Source organism: Physeter macrocephalus, chromosome 15, assembly GCF_002837175.3.
Source record: "Physeter macrocephalus isolate SW-GA chromosome 15, ASM283717v5, whole genome shotgun sequence".
Lineage (NCBI taxonomy): Eukaryota > Metazoa > Chordata > Mammalia > Artiodactyla > Physeteridae > Physeter > Physeter macrocephalus.
The window spans coordinates 80,976,233-80,991,257 of NC_041228.1; the positions used below are offsets into that span (position 1 = coordinate 80,976,233).

The 15,025-nt window shown below is 45.2% G+C and overlaps 1 protein-coding gene across 1 annotated transcript in view; it reads left to right on the forward strand.

Moving 5' to 3' along the window:
- Positions 1 to 15,025, forward strand: part of PRKDC (protein kinase, DNA-activated, catalytic subunit) — a 164,736-nt gene that overhangs the window by 119,693 nt on the left and 30,018 nt on the right. Inside the window, exons 64-68 of the mRNA XM_024127082.2 lie at positions 1,325 to 1,463; positions 2,281 to 2,469; positions 3,044 to 3,268; positions 4,030 to 4,138; positions 5,528 to 5,639. Coding sequence (XP_023982850.1) covers positions 1,325 to 1,463; positions 2,281 to 2,469; positions 3,044 to 3,268; positions 4,030 to 4,138; positions 5,528 to 5,639 — 774 coding nt within the window. The remainder of the gene's footprint in view (positions 1 to 1,324; positions 1,464 to 2,280; positions 2,470 to 3,043; positions 3,269 to 4,029; positions 4,139 to 5,527; positions 5,640 to 15,025) is intronic.

A 15,025-nucleotide genomic window follows, 5' to 3' on the forward strand; every position in this document is an offset into this window, starting at 1 on the left:
CGTCCCCTGCACCGGCAGGCGGACTCTCAACCACTGCGCCGCCAGGGAAGCCCAGGCCTAAACTTTTAAACATTTTTTTTTCTAGCTTTATTAATGCTTCCTCACACTTTTTATGTTTGTGCATTCCTTTCAAACAGAATTTTTTAAAAAATATTTATTTATTTTTAATTGTTTTTTGGCTGTGCCGGGTCTTCGTTGTGGTGTGCGGGATCTTTAGTTGTGGCATGCGAACTCGCTCTTAGTGGCGGCATGCATGTGGCATCTAGTTCCCAGACCGGGGGTCGAACCCGGGCCCCGTGCGTTGGGAGCGCGGGGTCTCTGCCACTGGACCACCAGGGAAGTCCCACATCATTGTTTGGACCACGGTACAGCGTATGTGGTCCAGGGACCGGGGGCCAGTGTAGGGTGGACCTGAGGCTGGTGTGTTTTCTGAATTCCTGGAAAATGCTTGTAGCTTCGTCTCCTCTTGGACTCCTGGGCTGTGGGCTGTTTTCCCACCTCCCTACCTCTGCCTCTGATTTGTTACCTTTAACTCCCCATGAGCAGGGCAGTAAGAGAGCTATAGCTATTAGATTTTTTTGGTCTAAATTTGGAGTCAGTGGGCTCTGAAAGAGAACCCGTGGGGCTTTTTTTGATGTAATAAACACATGAAATTTCATACCCAGGGAAGCACCAAATTCAGGAAGACCAGGAGAGAAGTGGTCCTCAGCTCAGCTCGGTGGTCAGGCGACTGCAGGGTTAGGAAGAGAGGGCATTTGTGTGGGGACTCAGAAGGTGGGAAGAAGTCTCTAGGGAGAAGGGAACGAACTTACTGAACACTTGAGACTACCTTAAAGGGGGAGCTTGGCTGACGGACCAGCAGGTTTGTGTTAACGTCAGAGATGAATGCTCTAGCCCGTGTCCAGGCTCTCAGTAGGATCGAGAAGGCCATAGAACGTGGAGTGAAACGTGGCATCTCTAGGACCAGGACTAATTTACCTGCTTCGGGGTTCTTGACTACATTCCAAATTTTAGGGCTAGAATTAACACAGAACAGGCTCATTTAACGGGTCAGCTTACGCATTGTAAACCTACAATTTTCAGATTTTACTTTAAATGCACTGTAGAATAATTTCTGCCTTCAGTACGGCTAAAGTAGTAAAACTTAATGGTAACTTCAAAATTTTTAAGATTTTATATTTTTACAAAACAAGAATAACGTATCTTTTTTGGTTAATTATAACGTATGGCATCTTGATTTAATATCATTTCATTAGAGTAAAGACTTTAAAAATACTGGGGCATTCATTGATTTGGACTTTCTGTTTGTTTGTTTGTTTTATAGGCTGTACAGGTCGATTGGAGAGTATGACACCCTCCGTGGTATTTTCAGCAGTGAGATAGGAACAAAGCAGGTCACGCAGGACGCGTTATTAGCAGAAGCGAGAAGTGATTATTCTGAAGCTGCGCGGCTGTATAACGAGGTATAGTTGATCTCTAGCAAGTATGTTAGTTGCTTAAACACTTTTGCTCTCTAAATGGAAAAATTGTTAGCTTTAGAATTTAGAGCTTCAAATATTTCAGCTTTATTCCTTGGAATTTACGCAAAGATTAGTATCAGAAAATGGTTTCATAATAACCGAATGTGAGCTAAGTATTGTTGTTATCTCTAACTCTTTAAGAAAACATCATTAAATAAAAGAAAGCATTTTTTACCAAGTACGATAAAATTGTAAGTTGTTACTTCAGTATCTGGTATTATTATGTAATTTCCATTTGAGTAGATTGTTTTCATTCAGTAAGTAAAAAATTTATAAAGAGGTAGGTAAGAGTTGGTTTTGGGAAGATGACTGACGTTCAGGTTTGTGTTTGAGCTACCAGTGGCCGAGTGTGGATGTGTAGCAGGTACATACTTGGAGCTCAGGTCTGTGGCCTGTGTGAGAGATCCAGGTGGTGGAATCTTCTGCAATTTTCTGTAAATGTCTTATTTTCTAATTTGCATTCTAAGAACTCTGTAAGTAGTAAGTAATCCACAGTATTTACATCAAATTATGGGTCGTTTAAAGTCTTCAGCTTATTCACTGGCTTCATGGTTAAGTTTCCCAGGGAAGTGGTTCCCTCTTGGCTGGGGTTTTTAATACTCATTTGACTATCAGATGCCACTCAAGTTACTCTGTTTTCCCTTTTTTCTCCCCTTGTCATAAATCTGAAAATGGTTGTTCTTAGTACGAATGTTACACAGCCTACAGTGCAAATGTTTTCATTTGTACTGTTCCCAACTTTGTAAAATAATCTTACCAGGCCCTCAATAAACAAGAGTGGGCAGACGGTGAGCCCACGGAAGCCGAGAAGGACTTTTGGAAACTTGCATCCCTCGAGTGTTACAACCAGCTTGCCGAATGGAAATCGCTGGCGTACTGCTCCACGGCCAGTGCTGACGGCGAGGGTGCCCCAGATCTCAGCAAGATGTGGAGTGAACCCTTCTGTCAGGTGTGTGGAGTCATTTCTGAGGTCACGGAAGTAAATGTTTTAGATGGTCAGGTGTGCTCTCGTTAGTCAAGTTGTTTAGAAGTGTCCAAAAACAGGGCAGTCGTCGTGCAGCATTAGGGTATTTATACGGCCTGACGCCCCCCAAACTGCATAATGTTGTTAAACCGCTCGCCGCTTTTAGCTCAACCTTTCAGAATAAGCGGATGCCTTTAAAAATGAACGTCAGGATCCCTGGTGTGACCACCGGGAGAACATTTCCTGTTGTGTCTGCGCGGCGTTGCAGTCTCACTGGGCCCGCCGGGCCTGTCCGCACTGCTGTCCTCGGCCGTGCCTGGAGGTCCCTCACTTTGTACCAGACGTCGAGCTGTCCTTCCGCTACAAGTAGTTCCCATTTTCTGTAGAGTGTGTTCCTATGTATTTTGTGGTTATAAAATGAGCCATTTTAGATGACCTTGTTTTGAAATTTGTAGCCGTAGGTGCTTTAACATTTGAAGCATTAAGCACCATCACTTTGGCACCTGGACCTGTAAAATGACGCCAGAGATGCCGTGGTGCTGAGATTCTTGCTCCTCAGGAGACCTGCCTGCCACACATGATCCGCAGCAGGCTCAAGTCCCTGCTCCGTGGGGAGGGCGACCAGGCCCTGCTGACCTTCGTGGACGAGGCGGTGACCTCGGAGCTGCGGAGGGCCCTGCTCGAGCTCCGCTACAGCCAGGAGCTGAGTCTCCTCTACCTCCTGCAAGATGACGTCGACAGGGCCGAGTATTACATCAGAAACTGCATTCAGATGTTTTTGCAGGTAATGTGACATCCCAGCCGGGAATGTGCCACCTCTGTGACCTTTTCTGACATCGGTAAACTCCTGGGTGAGAATCGCAGCAGCAGGTTCCCCCGACCGACGGTGCGACGGGCCCACCCTCCTCGCGTCCTGGTTCCCGAGGCCTGTGCACACCGGCCTTGGTCCTGGGGCCTTTTAGTGCCTTTCTCTGTTTTAGAAAGTGCCACGTTTTGTGTCCCCTTGGCGTCTTCTCTCTCTCTCACTGTGGACGAGCACCTGAGAGCAGGCCCCGCCGGCCCCGGCTCTGTGTTCTTCCTTTGGTGTCGGCTCGTTCTGTTGTTAAAGCCGTGTCTTGCGTAGAGTCTGTGAACATTTGTCGTTGCCATATATGGATGTTCACTGTCTTTATTCTACTTTTCAAATGTGTTTGAGGTTGAGTAGTACACTCGAAGTTTATCGAAGAAGAAAAATTGGCTTCTGTAGTTGGCAGTTTTACATTATAGGATGCTGTGATTTTTAAGAATTGGTGGCAAATAGATGCAACGGTACCCGATTGTTTTGCTTTTATTGATTTTGTTGAACTGAAATGCCATTGAAAACCTAAATTAAAAAAGAAAATTAGACCGTTTGTTAATTGCTCCTATGACCTAATTATTAACCACTCTGAGACGTCCTGTGTAACTGATGCGTTTATAGGGTAGCTGCTGTTTCACGTTGAGAACTGTGTTAAAATCTAATGCAGTAAATTGACTTGTAACCAATGCTAACTAACTTCTTTCCAGAATTATTCTAGTATTGATGTCCTTTTACACAGAAGTAGACTCACCAAATTGCAGTCTGTGCAGACTTTCATAGAAATTCAGGAGTTCATCAGCTTTATTAGCAAACAAGGTAATGTTCAATTTATACCTGCCTTTTTTTTGTGTCATAATTGGGGAAGAGTTTTGGCTTCTGATCTTTTTGCCTAGTGATAGTACATGTTTCTTACTGTATGGGCTAGAAACTGCCTTGAGTTTATTCTACAAATGTATATATGTGGGATTGTTGAAGTGAGTGTTTAACATGGTCAAGCGCGATTCTGGGCATTGGAGAAGCTTCCAAGGAGTAGTGGTCTGACACATGGCACCCGCGGAGGCAGAGGCAGAGGCAGGTCCAGGGCCCCATGAGAAACTGGGGTGACAGCACCTGGCCGGCAGGACCCCGAGTTGGGCGTGGTCGGAGAGAGGGGCTCGCAGAGGGCCGGCCTGACCCTGAGGTGCCAGAGGTTCTGTCCTGGGTGCCAACTGGTAAGGTGAGGCCGAGGGCGGCAGTGCCTGGACCCGGACGGCCTTTCTCCCGCCGACGAGTAGGTTTTATCCTGGTGCTGATGGGAGGCCACCCAGAGTCAGAGGCAACGTCTTGACTGTAAATCGGAATTTCAGTTTTGTAGGCTTTTCGGAGTACTAATAAGAATTGGTATTCAGAGCTATCTGCCTAGCTGTTCTCTGTTTTAAATTTGGAGAATGATGTTTCAAGTACATGATTATTAATGATGTATTATCCCAGGAGCTATGTTGATCTCTTTTCTCTATATTACCTAGTTTTTATAACAGCCTTATGAGATGTAGGTCCTTTTTCCTCGTTTTATAGGGCATCAGAGATTAAATAACTTGCCTAAGCTAATACAGGAAGGACCCAGATTTTGAGCTCAGGACTGTGATTTCAGCTGAAAGGCAGCCGAAGCTTTAAACGTTAGCAGAGCGTGAAATTGAAATTTCATGAGGATTCGCATGAATCCCTTTTCCGAAGCCCTCGAGGCCGGGTCGTTTGGGGGTTGTCACCGGCGACCTTGTGTGCATACTGGGTTGGGCCTTGTGTGCAGTGGCCCGTCAGCCCACGACATGGCTGTCCACCGCCTGGGTGGGTGTCCCCACGAGTGGCGTCAACAGACTGTAAGTTGCCCTGTGATGATTCAGATCAGATTTTGCAAACGGGAAAATTGGCTGCAACTGTGAAAAACAGGTCAGTTTTCAGTGCTTTTTAGATTTTGGAATCGTGGATGGAGGATTGTGGACCTCTGCTAAATGTAAAAATTGTGTATGTTTATTTCCTCATCTTCCCTCTGTGGCCCGAAGAAATTGAGTTGTAATGCCAGAATATTTAAAATATGGTAGCTTTTGCTCCTGTTGTGAAAGATAAGACAAAACGTTTAAATTTGGACAAGAAATTTGACAGCTGCGCTTTGTAAGGTGGTCTGGTCACTGAGCCGTGGACATAGTCACACTCTGATACTATTTTTAGGCAATCTGTCATCTCACCTTCCCCTTAAGAGGCTTCTGAAAACCTGGACAAGTAGATATCCGGATGCTAAGATGGACCCCATGAACGTCTGGGATGACATCATCACGAATCGGTGAGATGTTGAGCCTTCTGAGGTGAATGTGGGTTCTTTTCTGAAGTTGCCAGAATAGCTTTCCTCCCAAACTGTGGTTTAGACAAACGTGGGGTCTGAGCCTCGGGGGCCAATGTCCACTGAGGTGGTTCTGACAGTACTCTCCATGTGTCTTTGTCCCCTGGTCCATTCCGTGCTGGGCGGGGAGAGAAGGCAGGGGCGTCCCCTCTGCTCCTGTCTCAGGGCTGAATGTGGGCGAGTGACATGGCAGCAAAGAAGATACTGCTTAACAACTTCTTCTTATTCTGTTATTACAACCTGGATTTTTGACACTCCCACGTCCTACCTCGCAGCTCTGTTACGTGCTGTGTTCATCACTTCGCCGGGTCTGAGATTCTTTTCCTCACCTGTAATGGCCCTGGGTAATCCTAGGCAGGTATTAACCACATGTGTCGGAGAAGAGGTAATAGAGCCAGAGCGGTTGTGAGTTATTTTATTCAAAAACACACAGTCAGTAGGACTGAAGGACTGTGACCCCACGTTTGGCATTCTTGCCGTTGGACCCTGTTTCCTCTGATACTACAGCTTTTTAAAATTTTACTTTTTATTTTTCAAACTTTTTTGACTTTTTTTCTTGAGACAAGTTCTTACCTATAAAAAAGGTTACAAAAAAAGTAGAACTTTCCTGTGTACCTTTTACCCAGATATACTTTTTTTTGTTTTTTAACATTTTTTAACATGTTGCCACATTAGCATTTTTTTCTTTCTCTCCACATACATATATTTATTTTTGGAACCATTTGAGGGTAAGTTGCATGCATCTGTTTCTTTACCTCTTTGTTTATCGGTGTACCTTTCCTAAGAAAAAGAGTATATTCTTAGAACCACAGTACAGTAGTAACTTCTCTGTTTTCATTTTAATCTACAACCTCAATTTCAGTTCTGTCAGTTGTCCCATTAACGTCCTTTAAAGCAATTTGTCTTTTAAGACAGGCTCCATTGCAGAGTCATGTACACATTTAGTTGATGTATCTTTTTGGTCTCCCCTAATGTGGAACAGTTCCTCAACCATCTTTCATGACGCTGACACTTCCTGAGGAATTTTCTTCAGTTTGGGTTTGGCTGTGTATCCTCATGATTATCTTCAGGTGAAACACCCATAGCCAGAATACCACTTAAGTGGAGTATTTGTCCTGTGGTATCACATCTGGAAGCACAGAGTGTCCACCTGCCTTTTACTGGTGGTAGCAGTGTTGATTGCCTGGTTAATACTATGTCTGGTCTTTCTGGTGTACAAGCCCTGTTTTTTCCTCTGCAACTAACAAGCAGTGTGTGGGAGATGCTTTGAGACATGCCTGTATCCTGCTTCTGATGAACCTACTCCTCTGTGTTCTGTGTCTGTGGATGACTTTAGCCCAGACCAGCCTTGTGCCGGGTCTTACTTGCGGCAGGTGGGCTCCTTAGTTGTGGCTTGCCGGCTCCCTAGTTGCAGTGTGCATGTGGGATCTAGTTCCCTGACCAGGGATCAAACCCCGAGCCCCCTGCATTGGGAGCACGGGGTCTTAACCACTGTGCCACCAGGGAAGTCCCTCCAGGCTCATGTTGCAAAATTATCCTCCTATGTTTCCTTCTAGAAATGTTGTAGTTTTAGTTCTTATGTTTAGGTCTGTGATCCAGTGGAAGATAATTCTTGTAGATGGTATGAGGTAGGGATACATGTTCACTTTTGCCATACGGGTATCTAGTTGTCTAGTCCCATTTGTTCAGAAGTCTTACTTTGTATCACCGAATTGCCTCGGCATCTTTTCTGAAAATCGGTGATGGTTATGTCTGTGGGTCTGTTTTTGAATGCTCTGTTCTGTTCCTTGACTTATATGCATATCTTTTCACAATATCAAACTGTCTTCATTAGTGATGCTTTATAGTAAGTCTTAAATCAGGGTGAGTTCTCCAACTTTGTTTTCTTTATGAAAACTGCTTTATTTTAGGTTGCTTACATTTATATATATGTTTTAGTATCTGCTTATCAATTTCTACCAGAGACAAAAGAAAAAAAGAAAAACGGAGTTTGGGATTTTGTTGACTCTAGATCAACTTTGGGAATTGCTGTCTTAACAGTGTAGAGTTCTCCAATTCAGGAATGTGGTATGTCTCTCTGTTAATTTAGGTCCTCTTTAATTTCAAAGATTTGTATTTTTTCCATCTGGAGATCTTAGCTGTCTTTTGTTAGATTTGCTCCTAAGTACGTATGGTTTTTTCAGCACTGTTGTGAATGGAGGGTTTTCTTTTCATTGTAGTTTCTGGTTATTTGCTGTTCATATACTGATTTTCTGAAAGTTTTGTTTTATCATGAATGGTGTTGAATTTTGTCAGATGCTTTTTCTGCATCTATTTAATTGATCGTGTTGTTTTTCTGTTTTATTGTGTGTGTGTCTCTTAGGTCCATTTTGTCTATAATATTGTTCAAATCTGCTATTTCCTTATTGATTTTCTGTCTGGATGATCTGTCCATTGTTGACAGTGGTATTAAAACCCCCAACTATTATTGTATTGCTGTTTATTTCTCCTTTTAGTTCTATTAGTATTTGCTTTATATACTTAGGTGCTTCGTTGTTGGGTGCATAAATATTCACAATCGTTGTATTTTCTTGACAGATTGGCAATTGGCCCCTTTATCATCATGTAATGACCTTCCTTGTATCTTTTTACCATTGTTAGCTTAAAATCTATTTTGTCTGGTATAGTATAGCTACCCCTGCTTTTCTTAGGTTACCATTTGCTTGAAATATCTCTCCCACCCTTGACTCTTGTCAGTGTGTCTTCAGAGCGAAAGTGAGTGTGATAACATTCTTAAACTTTATGCTTTTGTGTCCTCATCCCTCTTACATTTTAGGTTGTTGATGTTACAGTTTACATATTTTTATATCATGCATCCAGTACCACCAGATTACTGAAGTTATGGTTATATTTAATACATTTGTTTTTTAAGTTTTAAACTAGAGTTGTCAGTGAATTACATACCACCACTGCCATATTAGAGAATTTGACTTTGGTTTTATATTTACCATTACCAGTGAGTTATATACTAACTTCGTATTTTTCTGTGATGTTAATTAGCATCACAGTTCTGCTTGAAGAACTCCCTTTAGCTTTCTTGTAAGGCAGGCAGGTCTGGTAATGGACTCCCTCAGCTTTTGTTTATCTCTTTTTCATTTCTGAAGGACAGCTTTGCCAGGTACAGTATTCTTGGTTGACAGTTCTTTTTTTCTTTCAGTATTTTGAATGTATCACCCCATTCTCTCCTGTCCTGAAATGTTTCTTTTGAGGACTTTGCCTGTAGTCTTACTGGGTCGGGGGTGGGAGGGTTCCCTTGTGTGACGTGTCGCCTTTCTCTTGCTGCTTCCAAAAGTCTTTGTCTTGGACTTTGGACACTTCAGTTGTAATGTGTCTCGGTGTGCCCCTATTTGGATTCAACCTACTTCGGCTCTTTTTTTTTCCCCCTTCAAATATTTATTTATTTATTTGGTTGCACCGGGTCTTAGTTGCAGCAGGTGGCCTCCTTAGTTACGGCAGGCAGGCTTCTTAGTTGCAGCTCAAGGGCTCCTTCATGGCAGCTCGTGGGCTCCTTAGTTGTGGCTTGCGGGCTCCTTAGTTGTGGCATGCAAACTCTTAATTGCCGCAAGCATGTGGGACCTAGTTCCCTGACCAGGGATTGAACCCTGGCCCCCTGCATTGTTGGGGTCTGGGGGGAGTCAAGGATCTGGGTGTCCATTTCTCTCCTCAGGTTAGGGAAGTTTTCAACTATTATCGCTTTAAATGTACTTTGTCTTTTTCTTTATTTCTTCTCCTTCTGGGATTTTTATAATGGGTGTGTTGTTTCTCTCATGCTCTGCTACACTCTTTTTCATTCTGTTTTCTTTTGCTCCCCTGTCTGGATAATTTCATGAATCTGCCGCTTGGTCGAATCTGCTTTTGAAGCTCTCTCTTGAATTCTTCAGTTCCAGGATTTCTGTTTTTGTTTTTTGATGGTTTTTGTCTTTTTGTTAAACTTCTCATCTTGTTCATGCATTATTTTCCTAATTTCACTTAGTTGCCTGTGCTTTCTTGTAGTTCACTAACTTCTGCAGTGAATTATTCTGAATTCTTGTCCGACAGTTCACGGTTCTCCATTTCTTTAGGGTCAGGTATGGAGCTTTATTAGTTTCCTTTGGTGGCATCATAGTTAGCTGATTTTTCGTGATCCTTGGTTCACTATGTTGGTATCTACCCATCTGAGTAAATGGTCTTGTTCAGACTTTGCAGATAGTCTTTCACCAGTCAGCTCAGCCTGAGGCTCTGGACGTGTCAGCTGGTACCTTCCTTGGGCAGGTGGGGCCTGCTGTTGTGTATTTGCGGTGAGGCTGCTGCCTGAGCTCTGAGGTTGGGGGTCGGGGTGCCGCTGGCCCAGGACAGCTGGGTAGGACTGGGGTCCTGCTCCAGCGCAGCTGTAGCATGGCTCTGTGTTGCCTGCATTCTCTGGTCAGGCTTCCTAGGTGGTCGGGACTGGGTGCCATGCTCAGCAGCAGGTGGGGCACTGCCCCGGGGGGTCGGGGGAGGCAGCCAAGCTGGCCCCAGGGCCAGCATAACTCATGGTTTGGGGACCCAGATTAGGCGGGACCCCACGGCGAATTCCCTGGCTAGGCAGGCCACCGGTTTGACTCTGCAGACGGGAAGGGAGAGGCTCCAGCACCACTGCGCACCGGGCTGTGGGATTTCCCCACGTGCTCTGGTGAGGTTCCCCAGCTAGGTGAGCTGCAGGCTCTCGGGCAGGTTGGTTTCCTTGCCCGTGCGCGAGGGGCCACCACGCAGGGCCCCAGCTGGCCGGACTCTTGTTTGGGAGCCAAACGGAGCAGAACCGTGAGGCAGGCTCCCCGGCCTGCTGGGCCGGCGTTCTGGCCCTGTGCGCCGGCGGGCGCTCGGATCGCGTGCTGCCGTGAGCAGGGTCACAGGGTGGGCCACGCAGGCACCCCGAGCTCCGGCCGGCTTTCCCAGTCAGGTGGCTAGGGCTGTGAGTTAGCCCCCTGCCCAGGCAGAGGGCAGAACACGCTCCAGGCCAGCAAGGCTCGTTGTCTGGGTCCTGAATCGGGCAGACGCGTGCCCTGCCCAGCTCCCTGGTCAGACTGGGCCACCATGTCGGCTCAGGCTCGCGAAGCCACGGGTCAGCATTTCTGCTCGGGCTCTGCTGGGACCGCCTGGCAGGATCCCAGCCCTGGTAGCTGTAAGCCCCACCCCGTCCTCTGTCCTACCCTGAGCCCCACGATGCCTGGGAGGTGAGACCCACCACCCTGGGCTTTCCTCTTCCCACTGGAGAAACCGTAGGCTCGGGGGCCCTGGCTGCGGTCCCAGTGCGACCGCTTCTCGCACCCTTCAAGTGGGGTCCCTCCCGGTCCCCGGGCTGTGGGGCTGTTTACACCTCATCCCCGTGTTGTGGGATTTTCCCAGTGCTGTCTTGTCCTTGAATGTTGTTGGCTGGTTTTCCTGTGAGGGGGACCGAGGTCAAGAACGACCTCTGTCACGATCTGGATGATGTCACTCATCTTTGCTGTTTGTGGTGTGGTGACATCACTTGTCTTTGCTGTGTTCATGATGTAATATGTTGCTTTTAAAAAAATTTTTTTTTGGCTGTGTTGGGTCTTTGTTGCTGCTCACAGGCTTTCTCTAGTTGCGGCGAGCGGGGGCTGCTCTTTGTTGCACTGCACGGGCTTCTCATTGTGGTGGCTTCTCTTGTTGCGGAACACGGGCTCTAGGCGCGCGGGCGTCAGTAGTTGTGGCTCACGGGCTCGGTAGTTGTGGCTCGCGGGCTCTAGAGCGCAGGCTCAGTAGTTATGGCGCACGGTTTTTGATCCATGAAATAGTTAGAAGTGAGTTTTCTGTGTCTCTTATTTATTGATTTCTGAATTAACTCCTTGTGGTTATAAACACACACTGTATGGTTTCAGCCTTTTTAAATTTATTGAGACTTGTTTTATGACCAAGCGTATGGTCTACTTTAGTAAATATACCATGTGCGCTTGAAAATCCTGTATATTCTGCAGTTCTTGGACATGATGTTTATAATTTTCATTTAGATTGAGGGGGTCAATTGTGTTTTTCAGATCTTCCATGTCTTTAGTGAGTTTTTTGTTTAGTTCCATCTGCTGTTGAGACTGGGATTTCAAAACCTCCTACTGTGATTGTGGAATTGTCTGTTTTGACTTTTAATTCTGTTCTTACTCATTGTATTTTGAACCAGTTATTAGGCACATACATGTTGATAATTGCTGTGTCTTCCTGATGAAATGTGCATTTTAGCTTTTGTTGCAGTAAAGACATACTGACGTGTGTACTTCATATATATATATGTGAAGTAACAGTGAAAATATTAACATAATATGTTTTTGCTTTAAATAGTCTAACATGATTCAGAACTTACAAGGAACAGTCTTCTATACTCACCATTTCTTTTCTTTCTTTCTCTCTCTCTCTCTCTCTCTCTTTCTTTTTTCCTTTCCTTTCCTTTTTTTTCGGGGGGGGGGGGGCACACTGCATGGCATGTGGGGTCTTAGTTCCCCGACCAGGATTGAACCCGTGCCCCCTGCAGTGGAAGGGCGGAGTCTTAACCACTGGACCGCCAGGGAAGGCCCTACACTCTCCATTTTTGATGCTCATCATTTGTTCCGAAAGATCCAAGTTTTCCTCTAATACTTCCCTTCATCTGAAGATTTTCCTTTAGCAGTTCTTGGAATTCAGGTCTGCCTGTGATGAATTCTCTTGCTTTTCCTTTGTCTGAGGTGTCTTTATTTCACTTCATTCCTGAAGAATATTTTCTTGGGGTATAGAGTACTGGGGGATCATTTGTCCTCTGTGTTTCGGGAGGGAAGGTCATGCTTGTTCAAATGGTTGTTCCCCAATATGTAATGTGTCATATTTGGGGGCTGGTGTCAAGATTGTTTTTTTTTTTATTGTTGGTTATCAGCAGTTTAATTGTGATGTGTCTATGTATGGTTTTCTTTGAATTTATCCAGTTTGAGCTTCACCAAGCTTCTTGAATCTGTACATATATGTCACCAAGTTTGGGAAATTTTCTGTTATTGTTTTTCAAGTATTTTTTTTGCCCCAGTTTTTCTCTGTTTGTGGGATGCCAATTACACATATATTAGACCTTTTGACATTGTCCCACAGGTTCACTTTTATTCAATCTTTTTTCTCTTTATTCTTCAGATTAGATCATTTCTATTGATTTGTCTTCAAACTCACTGTTGTTTCCTCTTTTAAGTCTGTCTAGTGAATGTTTTATTTCGGGTACTTTTCACTAAAATTTCTATTTGGCTCTTTTTACACTCCCTCTCTGCTGAGAGACCTACTTCTTTGTTTATCCCATGTGTATGTTTCTTGATTGGTGTCAAGATTGTTTTTTTTTTTTATTGTTGGTTATCAGCAGTTTAATTGTGATGTGTCTATGTATGGTTTTCTTTGAATTTATCCAGTTTGAGCTTCACCAAGCTTCTTGAATCTGTACATATATGTCACCAAGTTTGGGAAATTTTCTGTTATTGTTTTTCAAGTATTTTTTTTGCCCCAGTTTTTCTCTGTTTGTGGGATGCCAATTACACATATATTAGACCTTTTGACATTGTCCCACAGGTTCACTTTTATTCAATCTTTTTTCTCTTTATTCTTCAGATTAGATCATTTCTATTGATTTGTCTTCAAACTCACTGTTGTTTCCTCTTTTAAGTCTGTCTAGTGAATGTTTTATTTCGGGTACTTTTCACTAAAATTTCTATTTGGCTCTTTTTACACTCCCTCTCTGCTGAGAGACCTACTTCTTTGTTTATCCCATGTGTATGTTTCTTGATCTCTTAGAGATAGTTAAAACAGCTGTGTAAGGGTCCTTGCATGACCTTTGCCAGCCTATTGGTCGTCTCAGAGTCAACATCTGCTTACCGTCCTTTTCACTGAAAACACGCACATTTTCTTGGTTCTTTGGATTTCAGTGAATTTTGGCTTGTGTCCTAGAAAGTGTGCAGACTGAGCTCCTTTACAGCTCCCAGGGGACGTGGGCTGTTCTGCCCCTGCAGCAGCCGGCCCCTTAGACTTGCACCTGGGCTCTCGCTTTCTGCTGGCTCAGGTCTCAGTTCAGCTCTCAAGTCAGTCCTGCACACGCGCCCGTCGTGGGGTAGCCGCGGCCCACGCGGCTTCCTGTTCGGCGCTAGAGGCCCCCTTCTGCGCTCTGTCCCCTGCAGGGTTCCCTCTGTAGCCTTTGGTTCCTGTGGGCACAATACAACAGGGCTTGCTTCTTTCAGAGTCTTCGTACTCAGGCTGCCACACTCCACGTCGTGGTTGTCCTTGTGGCAGAACTGGGAGAAGACAGAGAAAAGCAGGACGCTCAGCGCAGTGGCAGAATCTTCTCCTGGTTTCCGCGTCCTTGAAGCCAGCCATCTCTTACTTACCCTCAGACCCCTGGGTGGTTGTGATTGCATGCTACCCCATTTCTAGGCATCACCAGCAGAAGGGCGGCTGCAGCGCCTCCTGCGGACTCACCAGAGCCAGGGCTCTGTCACTTTTACCAAGATGGCTCTTTCCGGACTACTTCCTCTGAGGGCTGACACAAGAGCATGCCGGGTACCACCTTTGTTTCACCTGTGCCCTCCCTCTGGGACTTCCTGGCTACTCTGCCGCGTGGAGTGGAATGCACTCTTCTCGGTGGTGACGGCGTGTCCTCCTCACCTGCTGCCCCCCTTTCTGGGAGCCCAGGCCCTCGTTCACGCCGCAGGGCGACATTCCTGTTCACGCGTTGCTTCTCCAGGTGTTCACCCAGCACCCGGGGTCCACCACCTTCGCTTGTTCAGCTCTTGGGAAGGGGGCACCTGCATGGTGGTCATGGGGTCAGGAGCACAGGAGCAGATCCGTGCCTGGGGAGGCTGCATGTCGGGAAAAACTGAAAAAACTAAGCAAGAGAGATGTGAGGCTTGCTAGTTTATCTGGCCACAGTGTTTCGAAGAAAATTGAAATTAGTCCGCAGACGCACAGAAAGTTAGTTGATTATTAATTGGGGTGAATTTTGTATGTTCAGGTCCTTTGTCCGTGTTACTGACAATGAAAATAATGAAAGTAAATAAAATAATGAAAGTAAAATCATGGGAACCAAGTCAAATATGTAAATCATGATACAATTAAGAATAACCTTCTGGCTGTACAATGTAATACAGCCATTGTTCTCAGTGGTGATAACCTGTCTGCTGCTTGACACTGTCCACGTATGTGATGAAGACCTTAGATTTGGAGAGAAAAGGAGAAAAATGGTTTTGACTCAACACAGGGTGTGCTGTCCGTTTGTTAAGAGAGCAGGTTGCGAGTGTTAATACTTTGTGGAGGTGGAAGCAGTA